Source organism: Protopterus annectens, chromosome 6.part1 (assembly GCF_019279795.1).
Source record: "Protopterus annectens isolate FY-2018-M chromosome 6.part1, PAN1.0, whole genome shotgun sequence".
Taxonomy (NCBI): Eukaryota; Metazoa; Chordata; order Ceratodontiformes; family Protopteridae; genus Protopterus; species Protopterus annectens.
This window is the reverse complement of record NC_056738.1, coordinates 204,948,707-204,976,615: the sequence shown is the minus strand read 5'-3', so window position 1 is coordinate 204,976,615 and position 27,909 is coordinate 204,948,707. Positions and strand designations below refer to the sequence as shown.

Genomic DNA, 27,909 nt, shown 5'->3' with positions numbered 1-27,909 from the left:
AGTAGCATATCGGTTACTCTGAGGTAATCTCTGCCTGACTTACAAAGCCATGTCCAACTCAGAATTGATGGACATGCTCGACCTAAAGAAATCCAAGTCACTGCGAGCCACTCGCTCTAGTGAGCTAAACCTCGCCACAATAAACAGAACATGCTGGAAGGATCGATTCCTGTCACAGACACTCCCCCATGCACAAAATTCCTAACTACATTAGGCAGAACCCCTAACACTCTTCAAGAGAAACCTTGACGAGTGGATGGGTAACAGAAAATATACCCCTGGGATCACTTCATTGGCTCTTCTTGACAGAGGCTCAGTTAATTAATCAATGGGGTGGCGAAAGCTGACACTCTGGCTAGGCTTATAAATGCCCTCAGGCAGATAAACTTGAATTCATAGGTAGGTACTAGGCTAAGTGCCATGGCTTACTAAAATCTCAAATATATGCATCTTGACAGACTGGGCCAAGAATCACCCTGGATATTGGTACAATACCCACTCCCACCCCCAATAATAAAGTGTCAATAAGGCATAACTCATTTAAACAAAAACTTACTACTGTATGCTTTAACAATCATAGTTACAGTATACCATAATACTCAAAAACATAGCTCGGGTGAAACCCTGAGTGCAATCACAGATGCCAGTGAGTAGCGACATTGATTTAACTGGCATGACTGAATGCTGGGTGTGAAAATTGTAATAACTGAAGCACTTGCATCATGTGCAGTATAACTTGTACCAAGCAGATTGCTACAGTTTTTAAAGCTGAAGAGCAGAAAGTCTCCAACTTTTGAAGCGAGTGAGGAAGGACTCTGACAACTCTTGCTACAAGTTAGCAAAGAAGCACCAATTCAGGGAATGGAATTCTTCTGCTCATCTTAGAGCTATGGGACAACAGACCATGGGAGTGGCACCAAGTGCTAGATGAGACAACTAAGGCTGATGCGCATAACCTGATCACTTAAATTTTGACACATTTCCATGACTACACAGTATATATACACACAGACTGTGTTCAGTATGACATGTACAGCGGCTAACACTGCCATCTCACTGCATTTTGTTCAAGTGCAATTACTATGGCACCATCTATGCAGAGTCTCAGTCTGTGTCCTCACCATCCCAAAGGATGAGCCTGTACACTACCAGCAAGTGTGCAAACACCTTCTGCAATGGACCATTGTTGAGTCCAGAATTAACTTGCCTTACTCCACATCAAATGCCACAATAACACCAAGGCAGTGTCTCTACACCTAGCAATTCTAAACAGGATAGAAGATTAAAAAAATTACAATGTAGAGTTCATTACAAAAACAGTGTGTACACGCATCAATTAGAAGCTGCCCCAAATATTAGCCACAGTGACAAATGAATAAAAAAGCCCACAAATGTCACTCATAGCTATTAAAGTTTGAAAAAAAAAAAAGTGACCCACTTCAGAAAAAAACACAATGCCAATAAATGTAGTATAAAACATTAACACCAATACTTCTGCTTAGTTTGAAAAGCTGCTGCCTTCATTTAAAAACTGCCTTTACAAGCAACCTCCTAGTGGAAGCCTGGAAGCAGGATTGGCCAAGTAATGAGGGCAGAAAAGTATCTCTATCTGCTATATACATTGTACCTGAAAGTAGACATCCCTAGCATGCAGGACCAAGACTACTGCACCCAAAAATGTTTGAATCAGCACAAAGAGTGCATGATCTACACAACCAATATTGCTGGAGTTGCAGACAGACTGCTGGGGAAACTTTAAGACCAACAGAAAATTCACCCACAATACGCAACAGATAAACCAAACCAGGGAGGAGTTTGCATGCAGTTTTTTTGGCCTGCAAGCAATTAATCACGAAACAACGTCTAACACCAATAGGGAGGAATCAGTGGAATAATGGCACCCATGAAACGTGGTACACCATGGTTCACAAAATAAATATCCTTCCCATAACTAACTGGACAAAATTCTTCTGACCACCCAGGGTGAAAGCCGCCTGAAGACTTCAGCGGCACAGCACTTACTGGAGTTAAGCTCATGGACAGCATTATGGAGAGAAGCAACAACTGGTAAAGAACAAGTCTACATAAATACATTAAACTAAACTACCATTTCCACCCCAAAAAAGTGTAATCTCACTAAACAAATTAACACTTAAAAGCACAACACAGAAGATACTGGGGTACAAAGGACATTCTATGGCCAAATTTTACCAGACTTCTTTCCATCTTAGTTCTGAGATGAACAAAGTGACATCAGTTCTGCATTTAATCATGCAGTTTTTTTTTTTTTTTTTTTTAAATTTTAAACACTGGCAACCAATTAAGCCAGACTCTACAGTCTTTCACCTTCACGATAACTACAGAGATGCATTTTACAACAAACTGTTTTCTGAGCAGTTGACTGCGTTTAAATTCAAAGTTGCCAAAATAATACTTACTATAAATGCACACATTTTGACAGCAGCAACTTACCATCAAACTGAGCCATCTTTTCACATAGCTTCACCTCACCGAGGACAGCCTTAAACTGAGGCTGGTTAACACAAGTGGTGAACCATCTGATGACGTTGACATAGGGCTGACGGAAACTTGGTTCCAAAACCTGCAAATAAAAAAAAAAAAAGTGTACAATGTGGGACACATCTTTGTTAAAGACTTAGAATCAGTGTAAGCAAATAAATATACTTCCATTTTTATATAAAGCCTATGTACATGGATAATTCTACCATTGCACCATACACCACCACAGAAAGTTGGCATCCCTCTTCCTTCATGTGGAGGCAAGCCCTTATAACCCAATAAGAGCTAGAATATAAACTACTGCCAAAATTAGACTCCTTTAGCTTTCTGAACTAGTCACAAGTTCACTTCATTTAAGAGAAAGTGAAGTCCAACACTGCAAACAAAGTTGGACATAAGTCGGGTTGCCAAATTACTAGGTAATGTCATTGCAACCACGAAGCTGGACCTGTTAAGTAAGCTAATTGTTGCTACTTGATCAATGGAGTGGAGGTAGAGTTAAGTCAATTAATACATTGCAGCAACATTACCCCAAATGCTATCTAATGTACTCCAACAGCAGTTACCTGTAACACCTTGAACTTAAATTAGCATCAGGAAAATCTGGTTAAACTGCACAGTGAAAATTTTCTTTGAGAATGTTTATTACTTATTCAATGACTAACACCATACCACAATAAGTTATAACAGTGGTGGATGTAGTGGAAGAAAACACTCAGGACTTTATGGTTTAATTTTTTCTTCCAAAATCCCAGTTCTGTCCAGATTAAAATTATGTAGCCGTTTCCATTTGAAGAACGTACACCAGCCCCAGTTTGAGCAAAGAGGACCAAAGACAAGTTAAAGGCTACAGAATTATACATTTGTCTAACTTTTCAAAAAATCCTTCTCAAAACTGCTTAAAAGGAAAAAAAACTGAAGAAAGACTGAACTAACCAATTGAGTGTACATGCAATAGCACAACTTTTAGTGAAAAGATCAGAACAAATTAAACCCCACTATAAGTGGTGATAAAGGGAAAACTGAAAAGTGCTCAAAAGGTTAAGCCCTCAAGCAACAGGGAGGCAGCGGCCAAACTCATCAAAATCCAAGCAATGCGGATGCAAAGGATGCAACTAAATGGACATTGCAAACGGTCAAGGCAAAATTGGTCTGGTTTTCAATTTACTGATCCTTCTTTAGGAGTCTGAACAAGTACTGCACATCCAAGGCTCTTTTTCCTACGGATTCTGAGCACTAAACAATAAAGAGGTGGTGAACAGAAGTTTTCAAAATAACTCCAAAACCATAAAAATTTGAATACCTTTAAAGCACTATTTTTTTCTTAACCCATATGCTGACTGACAATTACAATGGACAAAGTCTCTCTATGTGGTGATCCAGAAGCAGTGTCTGGTTAACTTACCTGCTCAGAGTTGCATAGTAAGCAAATGAGGGTGGAAGCCTGTACCTTAAACACAGGAGGCGGCTCATTAAAAAAAGCTCAGAGCTATAAACAAACCAAAAAACTAATCAAAGATGTTGAAACACTATGAAGCGCTTGCCTTGAGCAGAGTTGAAGACCATGTCGGTCTTTGAGCAAGGCAAACGAGATCTGCGGATATTAGTGCCAGAAATTATAAGAGAGGTGCTCAAGCTTTGGCGCCAAGTCTGAAATTCCAGCTTAGGATCAGATAACCTACAAACTAAGGTGTATGAAAGACATTGGTGCCATTGATCCATCCAGCATCAGGTTGGCTGTAAGTTATAGGCAGTAAATACATTCTCCAATGAAGAAACAGGAGAAATAGGTGTAGATTCAGGAAAAATCAGCTGCAATAAATCATACTTCAGAGACCATGGTTACAGTGGAAATGGATTTGGGAAATTACTTCAGAAATAGAATCTTTTAAGGGATCAAGCAGAAGCCAGACTTTCCTCAGAATCGGAATCAGAAACCAGAGAACTGTCATTTCAGTCACGTGTAGTTCAATATCTTGAACATCTTCTGAAAATGAATCCCCCCCTTCTCTTGCCAGAAACAAATAGGAAGTGTCAACAGTGAACGAAACCCTGAGCCAAGTCCAATAAAATTCATCACTCTGATGCAAACTGACAGATGTCTAAAATGTTCTTTTTTTCAACAAGATTTTCTGGAGATCCACTTTTGAAAAAAGTACAGTTTTGTACCTACCATAAATGTAGATGTTCGAGGATCCACATTGCTGCAGTCCTAACTATTGGGTAGTCCGCTGTCCAGTCGGCCCGAATACCAAAGTATATGGCTGACGTCGGTCAGGGCGCATTAGACTGACGTCAATACGTCAGGGTACTAATGCGCATGACCGACGTCATATCCTCAGTCTTTTCTTGCCCCAGATGTCAGAAGACCCTAAAAAGACAAGGCCTAATATACCTACACCAAAAACATGTATAATATATACAAAATCATCAGCATATAACCTCACCTACACAACCACCCCTAAACACAGAGGGGAAGGAGGGAGGGTAAATTGGACTGCAGCAATGTGGATCCTCGAACATCTACATTTATGGTAGGTACAAAACTGTACTATGTTCTTCGTTCCACATTGCTGCAGTCCTAACTATTGGGTAGAATCCCAAAGCAGAGGTAAGGGAGGCTGGCAAATCATAAAGAAGCAGGAGCTGACAACATGCCTTGCAAAATAGCTGTGGCAAAACCAGCCCTAGACTTAGAATAGAGAGGAAGGTGATAATGCTTAGAGAAAGTATGCACTGAACTCCAAGTAGCTGCTTCCAAAATATCCTTAGTTGCCACCCCCCTTAGAAATGCTGTTGAAGTGGCAGTAGCCCTAGTGGAATGAGGCCTAATCCCAGCTGGAATCTCCTTGCCATGATGGGAATAACAAAATGCAATGCAAAACCCAATCCACCTAGAAATAGTTTGTTTTGACACAGGCTTGCCCTCGAACTCAAAGCAAAAGAAACAAACAACTGCTGAGACTGCCTAAAATCCTTAGTCCTGCTCAAATAATAACGCAATTGCCTGTGCACATCTAAAGTGTGCAAAATCTTTTCCCCTTTATTTTGGGGATCTGCATAAAAAGTAGGCAAATGAATAGTTTGGTTTAAAGCCACACTAGAAACCACCTTAGGCATAAAAGAAGGATTAGTACGTAATGATACCCTATCCTTATGAAAAATCAAAAAAGGCTCAACCGCCATAAGGGCCTGTAACTCAGAAACCCTTCTTGCAGAAGTAATAGCCAACAAAAAAGCAGTCTTCCATGACAAGTATTTCAGTTCAGCAGTAGCTGCAGGCTCAAAAGGTTGTAGAGTAAGTTTCTCCAACACAAAATTGAGATCCCAAGCAGGAGTAGGAGCTCTACGTGGGGGTCTTATATTCTTTGCCCCTCTAAGAAATTGCTTGAACAAAGGATGTGAAAACAATGGTGGGTCACAATCATAGTGAGCTGAAATTGCTGCAGCATGAATCTTAATGGAAGAGAAAGACAAACCTTTGTCCAATAACTCAGTAAGATATTGAAGAGCCACACTCAAATTAGGCTCTGAAATCTCCAAATTCTTTGCTGCAGTCCAAAATAAAAATCTCTTCCACTTTTCTGCGTACACTTTCCTTGTACTAGGTCTTCTGGCTTCCATAATCACATTTAAAACTTGTTGAGGAAGTTGAGACCTGCTGTCTTTCAAAACAGAATATGCCAGGCTGTTAGATGAAGAGAGTGAAGCTTGACATTGAGCAGACGACCGTCCTTCTGAGACAACAGATGTGGAATCAAGGGTAAAGGCCATGGAGGCTTCTTTACCAGACTCCTCAGTAATGGGTACCAGTGCTGCCGAGGCCAATCTGGAGCTATTAAAATCATCCTTGGCTTGTCTTGTCTGACCTTTAGAAGCACCTTTGGAAGAAGAGGTAGAGGTGGAAACGCATACACATGAAGATTTTTCCAACTGAAAGAAAGAGCATCCACTTTCCAAGCTGTGTGATGAAACCTCTTTGTGCAAAACTTTGGCAGCTGGTGGTTCAGTGGAGAAGCGAACAGATGTCTGGAGTTCCCCAGGACACTGCCAACTTTTGAAATACATGAAGATCCAGTTTCCACTCGTGGGGATCCATGATTTGTCTGCTTAACACATCTGCTAAGGAGTTCTGTGCTCCCGGCAGAAACCTTGCCTGAAGAGTTAGTTGCAAGCTGAGCGCAGTCTCCCATAAAATCATTGCTTGCCTGCACAATGGGTAAGAATGTGTTCCCCCTTGTTTGTTGATGTACCACATGACAGTTGTGTTGTCTGTTAGAATCAACACCTGCCCTGGAAGAAGTAACTCCTTGAAAGCCATTAATGCAAACTGGACTGCTAACATCTCCTTCATGTTGATATGTAGATGCTGTAGTCTGGCAGGCCACTTGTCTTGTATCCACTTTCCATTTAGATGAGCTCCCCAAGCAATGTCCGAGGCATCTGTCGTTAAAATCTGACTCGCCTCTGGCCGGGTCACAGAGAGTCCCTTGTTTAGGTGACATTCCTGAGCCCACCACAAAAATTCTTTTTGAAGGCAAGGTATTATTTGAATGACAGTGTCCAAATCCTGGAAGTGCTGTGTCCATACATTTTTGAGATACCATTGTAGCTTCCTCATATGCAGTTTGGCATTGGGAAGCACCAGAATACAAGATGCCATGAACCCTAATGCTTGAAGGACTGTCCTTGCAGTCAGCACGGACTGATGAGATAGTTGATGGAAGTAAAGTGATAGACTCTTTTGTTTGTCCGGGGTTAAAAAGGCCATCTGGGCTGCTGTATTCAGTCTCACACCCAGAAAGCACATGTCTTGAGAGGGTACTAGACTGGACTTTATTTCGTTCACAGAATACCCTAGGCATCTTAGCACTGCTATAACATATTCCAGATGCTGTAGAAGGTCTTCCTTTTCTTGAGCCAGAATCAGGCAGTCGTCCAAGTAAGGATAGATTTGAATTCCTTGTAGCCTGAAGTAAGCTATCACTGGAGCCAGAACCTTTGTGAATACTCTGGGCAGTAGATAAGCCAAAGGGCAATGCAGAGAACTGATAATGAGAATTTCCAGCTCGAAAACGCAGATACTTCCTGCAACTTAGTCTTATAGGCACATGAAGGTAAGCTTCCCTGAGATCTAAAGTTACCATCCAGTGATCTTTGCCCAGCAGAGGTAAAAGCTGTTGTAACGTCAACATCTTGAACTTGGGAATGTCCAGATAAGTGTTGAGGATAGATAAATCCAAAATTGGTCTCCACGTGTTCCCCTTCTTTGGTACCAGGAACAGGCGAGAATAAAATCCTAGGCCCCTTTGTGATACAGGGACTGGCTGAATGGCCCCTATTTGGAGTAACTGAGAAATTTGCTTGTGAGCCTCTTTCCTTTGTGGAGGAGGAACGTCTGGCATGCCTTTGAAAGGGGGCAATGTATGGAAATAAAACCTGTAACCGTGGTGAATGATATCCAACACCCATCTGTCTTGAGTAATTAAATCCCAATTTTCTTTGAAAAGAGACAGTCTTCCTCCCAAAGGAGCTGCCAGACGAGAATCTACTGGCAGCTGAAAAGGCAGGTCATTGGGTCTGTTTACGAAAGGACTGACCCCTGCCCTCACCAGAAGTCTGAGCAGGTGAACTCCCTGTTCTAGGCCTAAAAGAACCTTGAGCTCTGCCCCTACCACGTCTAGACCTACCCCTAGACTGGGAATCATAAGCAGGATATGTCCAACCCTTAGTAGGCCAATTTCTACTAAACTTCGGTGGCTGCACCTGCAAGAAATCTTTAACAGTTTGCATAGACTTAGCTTTGTCCTCCATTTTCTTTAAAACTGCTTCCACAGGCGAACCAAACACATCAGACTGTAAAGGAGCATCCAAAATCCTTGTCTTAACATGCTCAGCTAAATTTTGATCCCTCAACCAGGCATGCCTGCGAAGAACAGAACTAGTGGCAGCCACCCTCGAGGAGGCCTGTACAGCATCAAAACCACATTGCAAAGAATGCTTACCCACTTGTTCAGACACATGAACTAAATCCAGCAACTCTTTACACTCAATACCTTCCGCCAAAGCATCCACCTTAGATTTCAATTGTGAAAGGAGATAATTTTGATATTTTAGCATGTGAAACTGACAATTCAACGCCCTCATGGCTAAAGTGGAAGAAGTATACACTTTCTTTCCCCATCTATCCAAAGCCCTTGCCTCTTTATCAGTGGGAACAGGGTTTTTAACAACAGAGGCCTTAACACCTTTAGGTCCCTGAGAAACAGTCTCGGGTCTGCCCTAGGACTCTTAAAAGATACTTATGAGCTTCAGGCACCCTATAGTACCTATCAGGTTTAACAGGAGCAGGAGGCAAGGAATCAGGGTTCAGGGAAGCCTCTGCAAAACATCTTCTACCACATTCAACACAGGAGGTATAGCTAAGGGCCTATGCTGGGGTAAAACAAGAATTCCCTAAGCCTTTTCCTAGAATCAGAGTAATCTTGGCCTTCCCATTTAAAGTGCTCCCTCATGGAATGCAGAGTCTCTGAAAATGAGAAATCCTCAGGAGGAGAAGCTGTAGGAGTGGAATCATCCACATCAGAATCAGAATAAGGAGGATACTCCTGCAAGTCTTCCGCAGAAGACTCAGAAGCCTCTGAACACTGTTCAAAACTCTCAAACTCAGGTTCCACCCTAGGCCTCTTATCAGGAGGGGGCATAGAACCTCTAATCAGAGTAATTAAATCTTCTGCCATTTTAAGCATATGTTTCTTAGGCACAGAACCTGAAGTGCTAGGAGAAGCCCCCACTGAAGCTAAACTTGGCCTACCTCTCAAAGAAGTTTTGGAAACAGAAGGAGAGGCTCTAACTACCTTGGGAAGAGAGGGAAGAACAGTTACCTGAGAAGCCCCCTCAGCCTGGCCTACCTCCTGAGAAGGCACATCCTGCAATAGTAAAGTCTCTGCCTGAGACTCCAAGGAAACTCCTGGCAAAACCTCTGGCTCCACTGAGCCTTCTAAAGAACAGACGTCCAAGACTGCCGGTTCATCAACTCTAGGCTTCGCTGTTTTGTCCTTGCGCTTTTTGGACGAAGCGGGCGTCGGAGCATCCGACGGCATTTTATAATTGCAACGCTTCCCAAACACTAACCTGGCACAGTCTAACCTTCTCTTAATAGTGCGTTTGTTAAATCTAGCACAAGAGCGGCATCCAACAACGTCGTGCTCAGGCCCTAAACAAGGTATGGTAATCCCTATGAGGTATCTGCTTCCCACAAGAAATACAGTTATTCACTTTTTCTGACATCCGGTTAAATACTGAGGCAAGAAAAAACCAAAATGTTCCCCAACGGGGTACTTAGCCAACTTTGATTCTGTCTGAAACTCCGGCTTCAGAAAATTTCAGAACGCCAACCTGCACTCGCAAAACTGCTTCTGCATCGGACCATGCGGCAAAAAAGACTGAGGATATGACGTCGGTCATGCGCATTAGTACCCTGACGTATTGACGTCAGTCTAATGCGCCCTGACCGACGTCAGCCATATACTTTGGTATTCGGGCCGACTGGACAGCGGACTACCCAATAGTTAGGACTGCAGCAATGTGGAACGAAGAACATCAAACCAACCCAACCCAACCAAACCCAACCAACCAAAAAAAAACAAACAAACAAAAAAAAAAAAAAAACAAAAACCACACACCTTAAATGCAGATTGCTATGCAGAGGGTTTTCCCTTCTCCCAAACTAACAAGCGCAGCTGTCCCTTGTCTGTGAGGGTTCTGCAACAGCCACAGGGGATGTATCTAACCCTGGTCCATGGCGGCTGTTGGGACAACACCAGAAGGAGAGGAAAAACATGAACGGTCCAATGAATCAAATAGCCAGATCAGAGCCACCCATTTGCAGCTGATGCACTTTAAACAGCTTTTGCCACCACAGCACACAACTGTGCGTGTGGTAAAAACTGAGTACGTGGTAGGTTGTGCCATGGTAAAGCAAAATATGGCAGATTCCCAAAGCTACTTGCCAACAGTGGTCAGTGGTCAGTAAGTACTAAACATTCCAAAACAGAACACAAACACTTTACAATTACCCAGCTCCAAAAAGTAAAACATTAGTTTCACTTTTTACCAATGTAAAAAGTAATACTCCTATTTAAAATATTAAAAGTTGCAAGATAAAAAATGCACCCCCTAGGTAAAAATATCAGAGGTTGTCAGTTGTTAATCAAAAATAACATGAAAGCACCCCCCCCCCCCCAAGAAACTGTTAACCTGCCCAGAAACGGAAAGCATTAGATCAATACTTGAAAGCCTACAAGAGAAGCACTCCAGTAGTGGGACACTCAGAAGCGTTTAGCCCAAGGTGACCAACTGTCCCAGTTTTTCCAGGACAGTCACAGTTTGGAAGTCTGTGCCCCGGAATCCCAAACATTGCCTTTGGGACACAAGCGTCTCAATTTAGACAACTCAGTCTGAATGGTGACCTGACTTCCCAGTGTGGCCAAGTCCCCCTGCTTTCCCATCCTGAACAGCTCTGGGGACTTTGCAATTTTTCTGGGATGCCGTTGGGTATGGGGGGTAAGGTTGGATGCCTGTGTCCTGGCAGGAGACTTCCAGGCCTTGCCACAATCAGTCGCTCCCTCAAGGACTTCCAGTGTGTGTGTGGGCTCTGCCTGACCCCAGTCACCGGGCAGGAGTTACCCAAGCCCCGCACTCATCTGCCCAGCACTTCCTTATAGACTTCTGTCAGGTCTGACCCCTACAGGCCTCCCCTTTGACCTGGCCAAGAAACCTTACCGGCCGAGCCCCCATGTCGGGGGACTTCGCCACCTCCATGTCTCCTGCTAGCTGCCAAATCATTCAAGATCGCTCATGCCCTTTGACCCTCTCAGGTGAGCTTCTCTCTGATCCTGTCTACTCCTCCAGAACTCTCCTCAGCTGCTGAGGGGCAGATAAACTCTCATGAAGGCTTCAGAGTCCCCCTGCTTTCCCATCCAGAGCATCTCTGGGGATGGAGATTTTTCAAGGATGCTGTCAGTTATGGGGTGAAGTTGGATGTAGTTGCCCTGGCAGGAGCTCTCCAAGCCCTTCTGCCATCCACCAGTCACTCCCTTAAGGACTTTCGTCATTGGGGGGGGGGGGGCTGCACCTAACCCCCCCACACACAAGTAGGAGCTCGCCCTGCCACCATCTGTCTCTCCCCTTCTAGACTTCATTCCCAGAGGTGGCATGGTCTGTACCCCCTCACCCAATCGGGAGCCATCCTGTTCCAGTCACTTTCCACCTCTCTCTCCCTTCCAGACTTCTATCAGGGTGGACCCCCTCCGGGCTTCCACTTCTATCCAGGAGATGGAACTCTTTCTCCAGCGTTACACACCTCTGGCCTGCTGCCAAATCATGCAGTGTCAAGCATGCTCTTGGAGCTTTTCAGGGTATCTTCCCAGACTCGTGGAACTCTGCTGGGCTGCGAAGCCTCAGACAGTCCCTCATCCAGACTGCCATGACACCAGTTCCCCCCTTTACCTTGCACCTAGGGCTTCCAAACTCACAGGGGAGATGGCCCTGGATCCCCCCATATTTGTGCTTTTTGCGGCACACCTCAGTCTCTCCATGGTGGCAGCAGGTGTGCATCTCTTCAACCCTCCTTGCATGTGGCCTCTTGCCTCCTGGGTGGTGCCGTTCACAGAGTGGCATCCCCACAGTGCTGGGTGAAAGGATGGGAGGCCAACCTGCTAGACCTGGTGCAAGATGACATGGCGGCCATATCTCCACTCCCACAGGGACCAGGAGAATGGGATTGCAGACCTGGCTTTCTGGGGCTGCCCTCAAGTGTCCCAGTTTAGGTCCTGTAACAAAAATGGTCAACTTGGCTTAGCCCCAAAACCAGTCCAGCTCCACACGAGCTAGGTTGGGTGAAAAACTAATTTATGAACAAAAATAAAGCATCTGAACATTAAATGAAGAAATCCAATCTAATCTAAAATCCAATACAGTCACCAGCAGTGGTCTCAGGACTTGCAACCAAAAAAACACACACAAAGCTTTAAAAAGTACAGTTGTGTACACTTACCATAAATGTAGATGTTAGAGTTTATTCACTGTTGCAGTCATTACATTTGGGTAATCTGCTGGCAGGTTGCCCTCAGTTGGCCTGATTAAAGTCTTGGGTCCAGCGGTTGCTGTCCCTTCTAGGACGTCAGGGGTATAAAAACATGCAGCAGATGCCATTTTCATCAGTTTTTCTTGCCCCAGATGTCAGGTGCCCTCCAAATGGGGAGCAAAATATAAATATATGTAAATATACAAGCATGTAATTTGGAGCACAACAAATATACCTCCAAATAAAAACAAACACCAAAAAGGCTTTTGAGCACAGTAAAAGAAAGAAGAGGTATAGTAAAAGAAAAAACGGGGGCAGGCGGAAGGGTAACCCGGACTGCAACAGTGAATACACTAACATCTACATTTATGGTAAGTGTACACAACTGTACTATGTTCTTCGCATTTCACTGTTGCAGTCATTACATTTGGGTAGAATCCCAAAGCTATGGTTGGGAGGATGAAGCATTAGGAGCAGCTATAAGGCCCTGCAGGACAGCAGTGGCAAAACCTGCTCTGGATTTGCAGGAGAGAGATAAATGGTAATGTTTGGTTAATGTATGAACTGAGCTCAGGGTAGCCGCTTGTAGAATGTCTATGGTAGGAACCCCTCTGAGAAAGGCTGCAGAAGTAGATGCAGCCCTGGTGGAATGGGATCTGATCCCCTTGGGAACAGGTTTACCATGGTGCATGTAGCAGAAACTAATACAATGGCTTATCCATTTTGAAATAGTCTGCTTTGAAATAGCCCTTCCCTCTGCCCCTGCAGCAAATGGCACCAGTAATTGCTCAGATTTTCTTAGAGATTTTGTCCTGTTTAAGTAGAATCTTAGTTGTCTGTGTGCATCCAATGAATGCAGAATCCACTCACCTTGTTCTGTGGATTTGGGAAAAAAGATGGCAGATGAATGGTCTGATTAAGAGCCACACTAGATACTACTTTAGACAAAGTATGGATTGGTCCCGAGCTCCACCCTGTCTGTATAAAAGATAAAAGGCTCCACTGCCATGAAAGCCTGTAGTTCTGAAATCCTTCTAGCTGAAGTGACTATTAAAAGAAAAGCTGTCTTCAGAGAGAGAGACATTTTATGTCTGCAGTAGCAGCTGGCTCAAAAGGAGGTAAAGTGAGCTTTTCCCACACAAAATTGAGGTCCCATGTAGGAGTTGGTGCGCTCTCCTGGGAGGTCTTAAATTTTTGGCCCCTCAAAGATACTGCTTTAGCAGGGGATGAGAAAAGAGGGGAGGCTCTGTATTGTAATGAGCTGAAATGGCAGTGGCATTTACGGAAGAGAAAGATAGGCCTTTGTGAAGCATCTCTGTTAAATATTGCAGAATCTGAGGAATATTGGGCATTGCTGTGCTTATTCCTTGTGCCTGGTTCCAGGCACAGAATCTTTTCCATTTATCAGCATAAGATTTTCTAGTACTAGGCATTCTAGCCTCCAAAATGACATCCATCACAGGTTTGCTGAGAGATGTAACTGGTGAAATTACTTGATTAGCCATGCTGCAAGATCCAGAGTTTGGAGCAGTGTGTGCAGAATTTGATAGTTCTGCTGAGACAGTAGATACGGAATAGATAGTAGAGACAAGCAGACACCACAGAGGAAGGTGTGACATATTGCGTAGCAGCGGGTATCAGTGTTGGCGAGGCCAGCCTGCAGCAATCATTTTTGTTTCCTGTCTAAGTAAGACCTTGGAGAGCAGAGGCAGAGGGGGAAAGGCATAGACAGACAGGTTTTTCCCAGCTGAAGGATAGAGCATCCACTTTCCAAGCTTTTTTTGTGATGAATTCTTGTGCAGAATTTGTCCAACTGATAGTTTTGGGGCGAGGCAAAAAGATCTATGTCTGGGCTCCCCCATTTGCTTGTCAACATGCTGAAGATTTGTGGATCCAGTTTCCATTCGTGCAGGTCCATAAGATTTCTGCTTAGTTCGTCTGCCAGAGTATTTTGCTTTCCTGGCAGGAATTGAGCTTGCAGGATGTATTTGATAAGTCAAGGCCGTGCTCCACAAAGCCATGGCTAGTCTGCAAAGGAGGTAGGAATGGGTACCCCCCCCCGTTTGCTTATGTACCACATGGCTGTGGTGTTGTCCATCAGCAGTTGACCTGGATAAAGATGGTCCTTGAAGGCTGTCAGAGCATTCTGTACAGCTAGCATCTCTTTCTGTTTGATATGTAGGTGCATTTGATTTGGATTGGCCCTGAATGCATCTCCCTGCCAGATGCGCACCCCCCAAGCATAATCTGATGCGTCTGTAGTCAGGGTTTGGGTGGCAGGGGGTGGAATGAATGAGTCCCTTGTTTGGGTGACAGGCCTCTGCCCACCATAGGAACTCCTGCTGCAGGCAAGGAATGATGGGAATCATTGTTTCCAGGCTGTGACAATGTTAACTCCATAAGCTTTTTAGGTACCACTGAAGTTCTCATATGCAGTCTTGCATATGGAATTAGAATGCAGGAAGCCACGAACCCAAAGATCTGCAGAATTTGTCTTGCAGATAGCTGGGTTTTTGTGACCACTTGTTTGAAGTCATTAATTGAATTTGTTTTTCTGGCGCAAGGCAAGTCATCTGGGCAGTTGTATTCAAGCTTGCACCCAGGAATGTAATGGTTTGAGAGGGTACCAGTTGTGATTTCTTTTCGTTTATGGTGTACCCTAGACAAGTCAGAAGTCTTTTCACAAATGCCAGACGTTTTAGAAGTGTCTCCTTGTTTTCTGCCTGATTTAGACAATCATCCAGGTAAGGATAAATTTGAATGTTTCTTTGTCTGCAAAATGCAATTACTGGTGCCAGGCACTTTGTGAAGACCCTGGGCACAACAGATAAGCCAAAGGGCAGTGCAGCGAACTGGCAATGCAAATAGCCTGCTTTGAAGCGGAGGTATCTTCTGCAAGATTCCCCGATTGGGATATGCAGGTAAGCCTCAAGTCTGGAGTTACCAGCCAGGAATCCTTGCCTAGCATAGGCAGCAACTGTTGTAGAGTCAGCATCTTGAAATTTGGAATGTCCAGGAATGTATTTAGAATGGATAAGTCCAGAATTGGATGCCATGATTTGTCTTTTCTGGGTACCAGGAAAAGTCCAATAAAAACCTGGTCCCTTTTCCTTTTCGGGTACTGGCTGAATAGCCCCCATATTCATGGGGGACATAACTTGTTTCTGGGCCTCTGCCCACTGATTTGGAGGCAGATCCGGCCATCCGTTTGGGATTGGCAACGTGTGGAAATGGAATCTGTATCCCTGGGATACTATATTTAAAACCCGCTTCTCCTGGGTAATTAGTTGCAAATTTCTTGCATGAAGTGCCAGTTTTCCCCCCAAAGGGGCGGCCAAAAGATAAGTGCTTGGTGATTGCAGAGGAAAGTCATTGAGACTTTTTACCGTAGGAAAGTGCCCTGTTACTTCCAGATTTGGAGGTGGAGGCACCCCACTGTTTTGTTCTATAAGCTCCTTGTGACTGAAACCTGGAGCCTTTGGAGTGTCTGGGTTGGACATGGGTGGCTCTGGTGGGTACCAGAAAGTACCAATTCTTAGTAGGTCAGTGCCTACTGAACCTGGGTGGCTGCACTTGTAAGAAATCTTTTACAGTTTGCAAAGATTTAGCTTAATCTTCCATCTTTTTCAAAACTGCCTTATTACCAAGTAGACTGTCCTGTTGTAAAGGAGCATCCAACAATTTTGCTTTACCATGATCAGGCAGATTTTGCTCCTTCAGCCAAGCATGCCTTCTTATCACAGATCCAGTTACAGCGGCCCTGCAAGAGGCCTCCAAGGAATCAAAACCACATTGCAAGTATGCTTTCCAACTTGTTCAGCTGAATGCAATAAATCCTGCAACTCTATTTTCCACAATCAGAAATAATCATTTTCCGTTTAAGTTAGCCCATGACATGCTGCTGATGAAATTGACAGTTTAAAGCCTTGACTTGTAAACCTTCTTACCCCATCTATCCAGCACCTTGGAGTCTCTATCAGAAGTGGTAGGATGTTTAGCAGTAGAAGCCTTTACACCCATGGGACCCTAAGAAATGGTTTCAGGGTCAGCAGCAGGGTTTTCAAAGCGGAATTTGTGGGAGTCAGGAACCCTGTAATATCTGTATGGCTTACTAGGAGCCGGAGGCAGGGAATCGGAAGCCATGCTGGATTCTGAGAAAACCAACAATGTCTAGAACAGGAGGTATAGCCAAAGGCCTATGCTGAGGAAGAAGGAAATCCCTAAGCCTCTTTTTAGATTGAGAAATCCTGAATCTCCCAGTGAAAGTGCTCCCTTAAGGTATGCAAAGTTTCTCCAAAAGAAAAATCCTCAGAAATTCCTGATCAGAAGAGGAATCCCAAATAGAAACCTGATCTGAAGATTCAGTCAGTGCCTTGCCTAGACCTTTTAGCAGGAGGGGGATGGGAACCCCTGATCGGGGTAATTAAATCCTCAGCCATTTTGATAATTTTTTTGGACATAGGGGCCTGTGCACGTGGCCCAAGTGTCGGTTTTTTAGACATAGAAGTTGATTTTGGCCGAGGTTTTGAAGATGGTGCTGGCTTAATATACAAATCTTTAAGCCTGAAAACACCCTCAGAAGCCGGTGCCTGCTCAGCAGTTCCGGACACATCTAAGGTAGAGACATCCGTGGGTTAATACTTAAAGTATCTCGCAGCATACCGGACTCCGAATGGGTCTCAGTAGAGGCCTGTGAATCAAAAGTAGCGGGTATCAGGGGCTGCGAAAGCACCAGAGTACCGGTGACTGGCTTAGGAGAAGCTTGGTCATCGGTTTTGGACCTCTGTCGGTCTTTCTTTGCGTTTTGTGTATTCCGGGAGTCGGATTGCTAACAGACTACACTTCTGGATAGTTTAATCTTGAGCGTTGATTAAATTTAGCACAAAACCGACAGCAAGGCACTTTGTGGTCAGGGCCTACGCAAGGAATACAGTACAAATGAAAACATGAGGTATTTGCTTCCCACAAGTAATACAATTATTAACTTACTGACATCGGTAAGGAGCAAGAAAAAGTTTCCACACCTGGGTACTTAGCTTTAGGTTGAAGACTTCGGTTCTGAAACTCGAAAACGAAAATTTCAGGAGTCGGCCGACCGGCACTTGCCTTAAATGTAGATGTTAGAGTGTATACACTGCTGCAGTCATTACACTAGGGTTATCCCGTCATCAAGCGGTTCCCCAGTCGGCCTGAGTTCCAAAGTCTTGGTCCGGCGTCTGTTGCTGTCGCCTCCTCACTGACGTCAGTGCGACTGGGGTATACAAGATGCAGCAGACACCATTTTCTTCAGTTTTTCTTGCCCCAGATATCAGGTGCCTCTAAACAGGCAGGCAATTCCAATTGCTAATAAAACATACATAAGAAAAGCAAAAAACTTACAGCTACCAGTAAATACTCCTCATAGGTAGTTAAGGTTAGAAGGCATAGGTACGTACCATCCAGTGAGGGGAAGGAGGGAGGGTAACCTGGACTGCAGCAGTGTATACACTAACATCTACATTTATGGTAGGTACAAAACTGTACTATGTTCATAGTGTTACACTGCTGCAGTCATTACACTTGGGTAAAATCCCAAAGCTGAGTAAGGGTGGCTGGTTCTATAAGGCATTAGGGGTGGCTATAAGGCCCTGCAGCACTGCAGTGGCAAAGCCAGCTCTGGATTTAGAGTATAGAGGCAGATGGTAATGCTTGGTGAAAGTTGCTGCTTCCAAAATATCCTGGGTAGGTACTCCCCTGAGGTAGGCAGTTGAAGTGGCTGTTGCCCTGGTGGAGTGAGATCTAATGCTGCTAGGTACCGGTATTCCATGGTATGTGTAGCAGAAATGTATATCCTATCCATTTTGAGATAGTCTGTTTTGAAATGGCTTTTCCCTGTGCTCCTGCAGCATATGCTACCAGCAATTGTTCAGATTTTCTGAAAACTTTGGTTTTATCCAAGTAGAAGCGTAACTGCCTGTGAATGTCCAAAGAGTGCAGTAGCCTCTCCCCTTATTTTGTGGTTTAGGATAAAAAGTTGGCAGGTGAATAGTTTGGTTTAGAGCCACACTGGATACCACCTTTGGCATAAAATAAGAAGTTATGTACCTACCATAACGTTCCATGTTAGTTGTCTTCTCTCGCCTTCTTTCTTGCTTGATGGGTTCGGAGCCGATCCCTCGGCTCCGACTCGGCACTTGCTAAGCTCGAGAGTCACTTTTACCAGCTCGAGGCAGCCCCATATCCCATGATGCAAGGCGGTAAGTACCCAGATCTCGTTTGTTGACAAAGGGCAATAGCACCAAGCATAAAATACTTCCCAAAGGAAGAAGAAACTTACAGATGGAAAAAGGACCAGGTCTGAATGGTCTTTAGCATAATAGTTTCTTATACAAGGTCTGTCCAGGCCAGGGGAAGGAGGGAGGGTCAAGAAAGAAGGCAGAGAAGACAACTAACATGGAACATTATGGTAGGTACATAACTTAATGTTAAGTTGTCAATCTCGCCTTCATTCTTGCTTGATGGGACCGCGTCCCTAGCACCTCTATCCTGGGTGGCTCAATGGAACAAACTCTTGAGGACTGTAGAGCCAAAACTGGCTCTGTCCCTGGAGGCCAAGTCCAATTTGTAATGGGAAACAAAAGTGTGAGGAGTGGCCCAAGTGGCCGCTGCACAAATAGTGTCCAAAGGAAGTCTAGCTTGAAAAGCTGTAGAAGTAGCTAAGCTCCTAGTTGAATGTGCTTTAGGTTTTGAGCACAGCTGTTTTCCCCTGAGTGTATAAATTTCAGAGATGACCGAAGAAAGCCATCTGGACAAAGTCACTTTAGAAACAGGAAGGCCTTTTTTATTATCCGCATAGGAAACAAAGTTGATCAGATTTTCTAAATTTTTTTGTTCTGTCCAAATAATATCTAAGTTGACGATGGACATCAAGATAATGTAGCTTTTGTTCAGCTCTATCTGAATAGTTAGGAAAAATACCGGAGATCAATGGATTGATTCAAATTGTTCTTTGAAGCGACCTTAGGTAAAAGGTTGGGTTAGTTCTCAAAGATACTCTGTCTTTGTGAAAAACCAAATAGGGGTCGAACCGAAGAGCATGAAGTTCAGACACCCTCCTGGCAGATGTAATAGCCACTAGAAATAACGTTTTCCAAGAAAGATATTTCAGGGAACAAGAAACAGCTGGCTCGAAGCCGGGAAGAATCAAGGATGTCAGCACTAAATTTAGATCCCACTGAGGAGGAGGATTCCTGATTGGAGGTTTTAGTAGGAAAATTCCTTTCAAGAAGGCCCTGCAGAGCCTATGGGACATAATATTATGATCTGCTATCCCGACATGAAAATTGGAAATAGCAGCCAATTGAACTCTGACTGTGGAAGAAGAGGAGCCTGCATGAAAAATCTCTGCTAAGAAGTCCAGAACTGCCTGAACAGGGGCAGTAAAGGGATCAATATTTTGGGCCTTAGCCCAATAAGAGAAACGTTTCCATTTGCTTGTGTAAACCCTCCTGGTAGAGGATTTTAGTGAAGCTACTATGATGTCTCTAACTGGGTTAGAGATCAAAGGAAGCCTGGCTAAGGAAGGAAGTGGAGCAACCATGCTGTGAGGTTGAGAGAAGGGATTGACCGGTGCAGCTGACCGGATTGGTGAATCAGAAGATCTGGCACTGGGTCCAGATGCCACGGCTGCACCAAAAGGTGATGATGGAGGAACGGGAACCAAACTTGTCGAGGCCAGTAAGGGGCAATGAGAATCAATTTGGCTCTCAAAGCGGTAGCTTTCTGGATCACCTGAGGGATCAGAGGAAATGGAGGGAAGGCATAAAGAAGTCCCTGGGGCCAATCCTGGGTCAGAGCGTCTCTGGGGATGGCCTGATAGAGGAAGAGGCTGAAGAAGTCTGGACATTTGCTGTTTTGGGGAGTAGCAAAAGATCGCAACATGGACGACCCCATTCCAGAAAAATCTCTTCCGCTATAGATTGCTTGAGAGACCACTCGTGAGGCATGAGGATAGCTCTGCTCAATCTGTCCGCTATAATGTTGGTTTTCCCAGGGATATGCGTTGCTACCAGAAACCGATGAGAGGAGATCGCCCATTGCCAAAGTCTGAGCGCTTCGACACAAGGGGTAGGACTTGGTTCCGCCCTGTTTGTTGATATACCAAACTACAGACATGTTGTCTGTGTGGACTGCAATTGTCCCTACGGAAGAAAGTCGTTGAGGGCTTGCAACGTTAAAAGCACTGCTCTCATCTCCAGGACATTTATGTGCAGATGGTACTCGAACGGTTGCCACGTCCCATGAACCATCCTGCCCTGATAATGACCCCCCCCACCCGATCAGGGAGGCATCCGTGGTGACAGTGGCCATCGGGGACGGAGGTACAAAGCACCTGCCTTGGTGAACCTGAGACGATGTGATCCACCAAGCAAGATGCTCTTTGCATGTCTGTGTCACCAGAATCTGGTGACGCATTGGAAGTTGCTGGTATGACCACTGTGTGAACAGCATCCACTGAAGAAGGCATGTAGAATCGAGCCAGGGAAGAAGAGTAATGGCCGCAGCCATGAGACCTAATACCTTTAGAACCATTCTGGCCTGTATTTTCTTGCTGGCCAGAATGATCCTGACATGAGTCTGAATGTCTGAAACTCTTTGTTCTGTAAGGGTAGCTGACATCCGAACAGTGTTTAAGTTTGCCTATGAAGGTAATAGACTGGCAGGGCGATAAGGATGACTTTTGAAGTTGATTGAGATGCCCAAATGAGAACAAAGGTCTATTGTGTAATCCCTGGCTTGTATAAGCTGATGCCTGGTGGTGGCTGACAGGAGCCAGTCGTCGAGATACGGAAACACCTGGAATCCTTGGCGTCTCAGGTGAGCCGTGACCACTGCCATGCATTTGGTGAACACTCTGGGGGCTGTAGTGAGACCAAAGGGCAGGGCTCTGAACTGGAAATGACTGGACCCCAGCCGAAAGCGGAGAAATCTCCTGGAGCGTCTGTGAATTTTGATGTGATAGTACGCATCCTGAAGATCTATTGAGCACATCCAGTTGTCCTTCTGTAAGAAGGGCAGAATTGACTGAAGAGTGACCATTCGAATCTTGTCTTCCTGACAGACTTGTTGAGTCTGCTGAGATCCAATATTGGTCTCCAGTCTCCCGTCTTTTGGGGACCAAAAGAACCTTGAGTAGATTCCGGCTCTGAATGGTCTATTGTAACTGGCTGAATGGCTCTTTTTGCAGTAGTTTTGATTTCTGACTCTGCAATCTCCCTTAGACCGGGTGGTACATCTGGAAGGGAACTTGAGGGAAGGGACTTTCCTCCAAAGGAATTATGTAACCCTTGGATATGATCGACTGTACCCATCTGTCTTGCGTGAGGCAAAGCCAGTCTTCTGGGTACAGTGATAATCTTCCCGACTGCCTCCAAGGAGGGACAGCCGGGCAACACCTCAGGGATGCTGAAAGGGCTTGTCAGAGAGAGGCTCCCTGTTTCCCTGGTTCTTGGACCCCCTCTGCCTCTAGAGCGGCCTGTTATTGTTACCCCTCTGCCTCTAGGGGTAAACTGACCACGTGAATCGAGCGTGACTCCTTGGGATTTACGGAACCACAGCTTACCACCGTTCTGTCCTTTGGGATAAGGCCTAGAAGGGGTGGAAAAACGGACTCCAACAGCAGAAAGAGTCTTGCCGTCCTGCTCGCACCTGGTCAAGGTTTCCTTCACCTGAGGGCCAAACAAAGCTGACCCATCAAAGGGAGAATTTGTGAAGGACGCCTTAAAGGGATCCATAAAATCACATAGCCGCATCCAGGCTTGGCGTCTAAGAGCCACACCTGTGCCTGCGGCTCTCGCTCCATCCGCAGCATAAGATATTAGCCGCATGGAGGAGTTTGCAATGGAATTGAGGGTTCCTAGCTGAGAAGCAATTTTTCTTGAGCCCCTGCAGCTGTAGGATCCTGAACTACTTCTCCCAGCTCCTTCAGGATATCCCTCTGGAGTCTGGTGAAGTGACATAGGTAATTCAGCGAGCATAGCAAAGGTCGCTGAGGAAAACATCCGCTTACCGTACCTATCCATGGTCCTAGAGTCCTTATTAGGAGGATGGACGGGCACGGAAGGATCTGCAAGTTCCTTTTGGTGGCCGCAGCCACCACCATGGCATCAGCGGGACACCCTTAGTAAGGAATTGTTTGTCACTCGGGGCAGTGATAAATTTTGAAGGCCTCCTAGGGACTGGCTCTACAGAGTCAGGAGCTGCCCACGCTTCGTGCAATCACCTGCATAAGGGGTCGAAGGCGGAGATACCCAGGAGGTGGAGGGCCGAGATCCAAACGCCTCTAGGTATACTGACTCATCCTCAGAGGGATTGTTGGTGGGCCAGTTTCCCTCTGTTTCAGAAGTTCTAGGATGTCTGAGAAGGAGACATCCTCAGAGGGGATCTAGGGGATCCCTCTGACTCATCAAAGTCAGTATCCAGTGACAGACTCGGGAGTCTACATGCTTCCTCTTACAAGTCCTCTTCCTAGGAGGATCTCCCGAAACATTAGGAGAATCCTCGAAGAGGGGAAATTCCCAATGGGGAAACCTGAGGCGGAGGATCTCTGGGTCCTGTAGCAAGAGAAGTGGCAGAGATGTCAACAGGTACTATAGAGGGAGGAGCTACGGAACAGACTGCTGACTGATACCAGTGGCCAGTACACTCTTCATCACCTCGAATGCTCCCTCCCAGGCAGGTCCGAGAGAACCCGCTCCAAGAGCTAGGAACTCCAGGGACCACCGAAGGGAAGCCTCCGAGGCAGATGTCGGAGCCGAGCTCACCAAGGCCGAGGCTCCAAGGGGAAGAGCGGGCTCGGACAAGGGTCCGATGCCACTCACCCCCTCGGAGGAGACCATGGAAGCCCGACCACCGAATCCCTCTAAGGAAGGTCTCGAAGAGGAGATAAGAGTAGAGGCTGAAGGAACAGAAGGGGGTATCCGTCCTCCAGCCGTAGCAGTAACCATTCCCGAAGACTCCAACTCCAAGCTCTGGGGTAGAGTTGAAGGAGGAACTGTAACGGGGTGTGGACCCACAGTCGTCTGTTGAGACGGACTGTGTAACATTTGGGCCAGTACCTGTGACTTGAGTAATCTACTGACCACTCTCTCTAGGTCATGATCTGACAACCTGGATGACCTTGAAGATCGGCTCCGATGGCTCCGTTCCGATAGAAGAGGTGAAGCCGGAGCCGAAAGTATCGGCTCCAAGGAAGGAGACCTCGACCTCTTCCTGGAATGAGCCATCGGAGCCGATACTATAGATCCTGTCGGAGCCGACTTCGGAGCCGACAGGAAGTTCGATGTCGGCCCCAGCCGGACCCGATACAGCCACAAAAGTAACGGTGTGGGAGCCGACACCGATGCCTGTGCCACATGGGTGTCGGAACCGATCGGAGCCGACATCAGTGGTCAATACAGATTCGCACCGATAGCCATCGGTGCCGGGCTTTGTCAAGCCAGAATCGGCTCCAGCCGAGCCGATCTCGACTCAGTATGAGTCGGAGCGAGGCCGCAGGCTTAGATACAGAAGCCTGGGCCTTGGAAGGTTTTGCTGATTTTGGTGGAGCCGACTTAGCCGGAGAGCCCTCCGGCTTAAGAAGGCCCCTAAGAATCAGCTTATTCCGTCTCTCCTGCAGGACTCTCTGGCTGAAGGAGTGACAAATAGCACAGGAGTCCTGCAGGTGAAGAGGGCCCAGACAATACAGGCAAGAAGTGTGACCGTCTGTCAGAGACATCTTCTGACAGCACGAGTCACACTTCTTAAAACCTGAGACCCTCTCCTTTGACATGGTGCTGAAAAACACACACACACACCAGTCAAAATTAAGTTAAATAAAATACCAAAAGGTATTCTATAAATCCAACACACACACCCTAACAGGGGGGGGATGGGATAGGGAAAAGATTGACTAACAAAAAATTAAAGGAGACAGGGAATTTCTGTCAGAAAGGTATAAATTAAACTTAAAACTATCAATAAAAGGTTTTGACTAAAAGGCTTAAATCTCACAAAGTGAACAACTTACCAGGAGCTGGTAAAAGAAGACCTCCTAAGCGGCAACGAGATCTGGGTACTTACCGCCTTGCATCATGGGATATGGGGCTGCCTCGAGCTGGTAAAAGTGACTCTCTAGCTTAGCAAGTGCCGAGTCGGAGCCGAGGGATCGGCTCCGAACCCATCAAGCAAGAATGAAGGCGAGATTGACAACTTAACATGTAGTGTTAGTTCTTAAAGACACCCTGTCCTGGTGGAAAATGAGGAAAGGTTCCACTGCCATTAGTGCCTGTAATTCTGAAACTCGTGCTGATGTTACCAGGGGAAGAGCAGTTTTCCAAGAGATACATTTTAATTCTGCTGTGTTGGCTGGCTCAAGAGGAGGTAAAGTTAGCTTCTCCAAAACAAAGTTGGGGTCCCAAGTTGGAGTAGGTGCTCTACGGGGCGGTCTCATGTTTTTAGCCCCTCTGAGGTACTGTTTAATGGAGGATTTGAGAAAATTGGTGGATCCGTGTTGTAATGAGCAGAGATGGCAGAGGCGTGGATCTTGAATGAATGAGACGGCGAGTCCTTTGTCCAGCATCTCAGTTAAGTATTGTAGTATCTGAGGAATATCTGGGACAAGAGGGTCAAGGCTGTGAGCTTGGTTCCAGGCACAGAATCTCTTCCATTTATCCGAATAGGCTTTCCTGGTACTAGGCCTTCTGGCCTCCAGAATGACATCCATAACAGCTTTGGAGAGAGGCATTGCTTGTTGACTAAGGAATCTTCCATGCAGCTAGGTTTAAGGTCTTTAGCTGGCTGTGTAGCATTTGTTTGTTGTGCTGAGTCAGCAGATGTGGGCTTTGAGGCAAAATCCAGGGTGGTTCTTGTGCTAAGCTCCTTAAGATTGGGTACCAGTCCTGGCGTGGCCAGTCTGGTGCAATCAGGATCATCTTTGGCACTTCCTGCCTGGCTTTTATGAGCACCTTTGGCAGGAGATGTAGTAGTGGGGAAAGTGTATACTTGTAGGTTCTCCCAGCTGAATGAGAGGGCATCCACCTTCCATGCTTGTGGATGGCAACTCCTCCTGCATAATTTTTTTAGCTGGCAGTTTATTGGGGATGCAAACAGATCTATGTCCGGGCTCCACCATTTCTGTGTTATCATTCTGAATATTTGTGGATTCAACTCCCATTCATGGGGATCCATGATGCTTCTGCTCAAGTCATCTGCCAGTGTGTTTTTGTCTCCTGGCAGGAATTGTGCTTGCAGATGAGCTTGAAGGTTTATAGCAGTGTTCCACAAGGTCATAGCTTGTCTGCATAGGGGGTAGGAGTGAGTGCCCCCTTGCTTGTTTATGTACCACATAACCGTGGTGTTGTCAGTCTTTAGTAGTAGTTGTCCTGGATGCAGCAGGTCCTTGAAAGCTATAAGCGTATTTTGTACAGCTAGCATCTCATTTTGATTGATGTGAAGATGTCTTTGTTCTGCGGGCCACATGCCCTGAATACATTTGTCTGCCATGTGTGCTCCCCAGGCATAATCCAATGCATCTGTTGTCAGTGTTTGCCTGGCTGTGGGTTGTGTAAAAGGCGGTCACTTGTTGAGGTGACAAGCTTGAGCCCACCACTGAAACTCCTGTTGAAGGCAAGGGATTAGTGGTACAACTGTTTCCGAACTTTGACAGTGTTGAGACCATACATTCTTTAGGTACCACTGTAGTTTCCTCATATGCAGTCTGGCATATGGAATTAGTAGTATGCAAGATGCCATGTAACCCAAGGCCTGCAGAATTTTTCTTACAGGGAGTTGGGTCTGTTGCCATCAATTGAAAGCATTGAGTCAGTTGCCCTGGTCTGTCTGGCGTGAGATAAGTCACCTTGTGTTCAAGCTGGCACCCAGGAATATAATTTCTTGTGAGGGCACTAGTTTTGATTTCCTTTCGTTTACGGTGTACCCCAGGCAACTTAACTTTTTTACAAATGCCAGATGCTTTAGAAGAATGTCCTTGCTCTCTGCTAGATCAGGCAGTCGTCCAGGTACAGATAAATTTGAATTCCTTTGTCTGCAAAATGCAATTACTGGTGCCAAGCACTTTGTGAAGACCCTGGGCGCAGCAGATAAGCCAAAGGGCAGTGCAGAGAATTGGTAGTGCATTGAACCCGCTATGAATCTGAGGTATCTTCTGCAGTTTTGTCTGATGGGGACATGCAGGTATGCCTCTGAGGTCCAAAGTCACAAGCCAAGCTTTCTTGCCCAACATGGGAAGAAGCTGATGTAATGTCAACATTTTGAATTTCGGAACATCCAGGTAAGTGTTTAAAGATGAAAGATCCAGAATGGGCCTCCAGGCTTTGTCCTTTCTGGGTACCAGAAAGAGTCTGGAGTAAAATCCTTGTTCCTGTGATGGTACCTTTTGAACAGCTCTCATAACCATGAGCACTGTAATTTGTTTTTGAGCCTCTGCCCATTGATTTGGTGGCAGATTTGGCATTCCTTTTAACCTTGGCAGTGTGAGAAAGTGGAACCTGTAACCTTGAAACACAATGTTGAGAACCCATTTGTCTTTGGTGATCATTTGCCAATTGTGGTAGAAGAGTGCCAGTTTTCCTCCCAGGTGGGCTGCCAATAAGGATTTCTGTGGCAGCTGTAGTGGGAAGTCATTGGAGCCATTTTTTATATGGTTGGGGCCCGTCTTCCCCTTCTTTCTGGCCTGATGAAACCCACTGTCGAGACCTGCAAGTACCTTGTGTTTGACCTCTACCTCTTGGACATCTGTATCTTCCCCTCTGAGGTATGTCTAATTGGAAAGGACCAAGTCTTAGTTGGCCAGTTTCTGCTAAATCTAGGAGGCTGAACCTGTAAGAAAATCCTTCACAGTTTGCATAGATTTTGCCTTATCCTCCATTTTCTTTAGTACTTCTGCCTTAACTCCAAACACATCCTGCTGCAAAGGTGCATACAACAATTTTGCTTCAACATGATCTGGTAACGTATGTTCTTTTAACCAAGCAGGTCTTCTAATGACAGAGCCTGTAACTGCTGCGCGGCAGGAGGCCTCTAGAGAATCAAAACCACATTGCAAAGTATGCTTTCCCACTTGTTCAGCTGCATGCAATAAATTCTGCATTTCTTTAAAATTAGGAGGATTTGATTCTGGAAGCATTTTTTGTTTTAACTGAGACAGTAAAGACTGCTGATATTTTAGCATGTAAAATTGGCAATTTAAGGCTCTCATTGCTAAAGTTGCAGGCGTATATACTTTCTTTCCCCATCTGTCTAATGCTCTGGAATCTGTCAGAGGA

The 27,909-nt window shown here is 45.4% G+C and overlaps 1 protein-coding gene across 1 annotated transcript in view; it reads right to left on the bottom strand.

The window, feature by feature from the left end:
- EEF1G (eukaryotic translation elongation factor 1 gamma) overlaps positions 1–27,909 on the bottom strand; it is a gene marked incomplete at its 5' end in the record, with an annotated part of 807,249 nt that overhangs the window by 286,750 nt on the left and 492,590 nt on the right. The window contains 1 exon segment of the mRNA XM_044075667.1: positions 2,473–2,602. Within this exon segment, the coding sequence (XP_043931602.1) occupies positions 2,473–2,602 (130 nt within the window).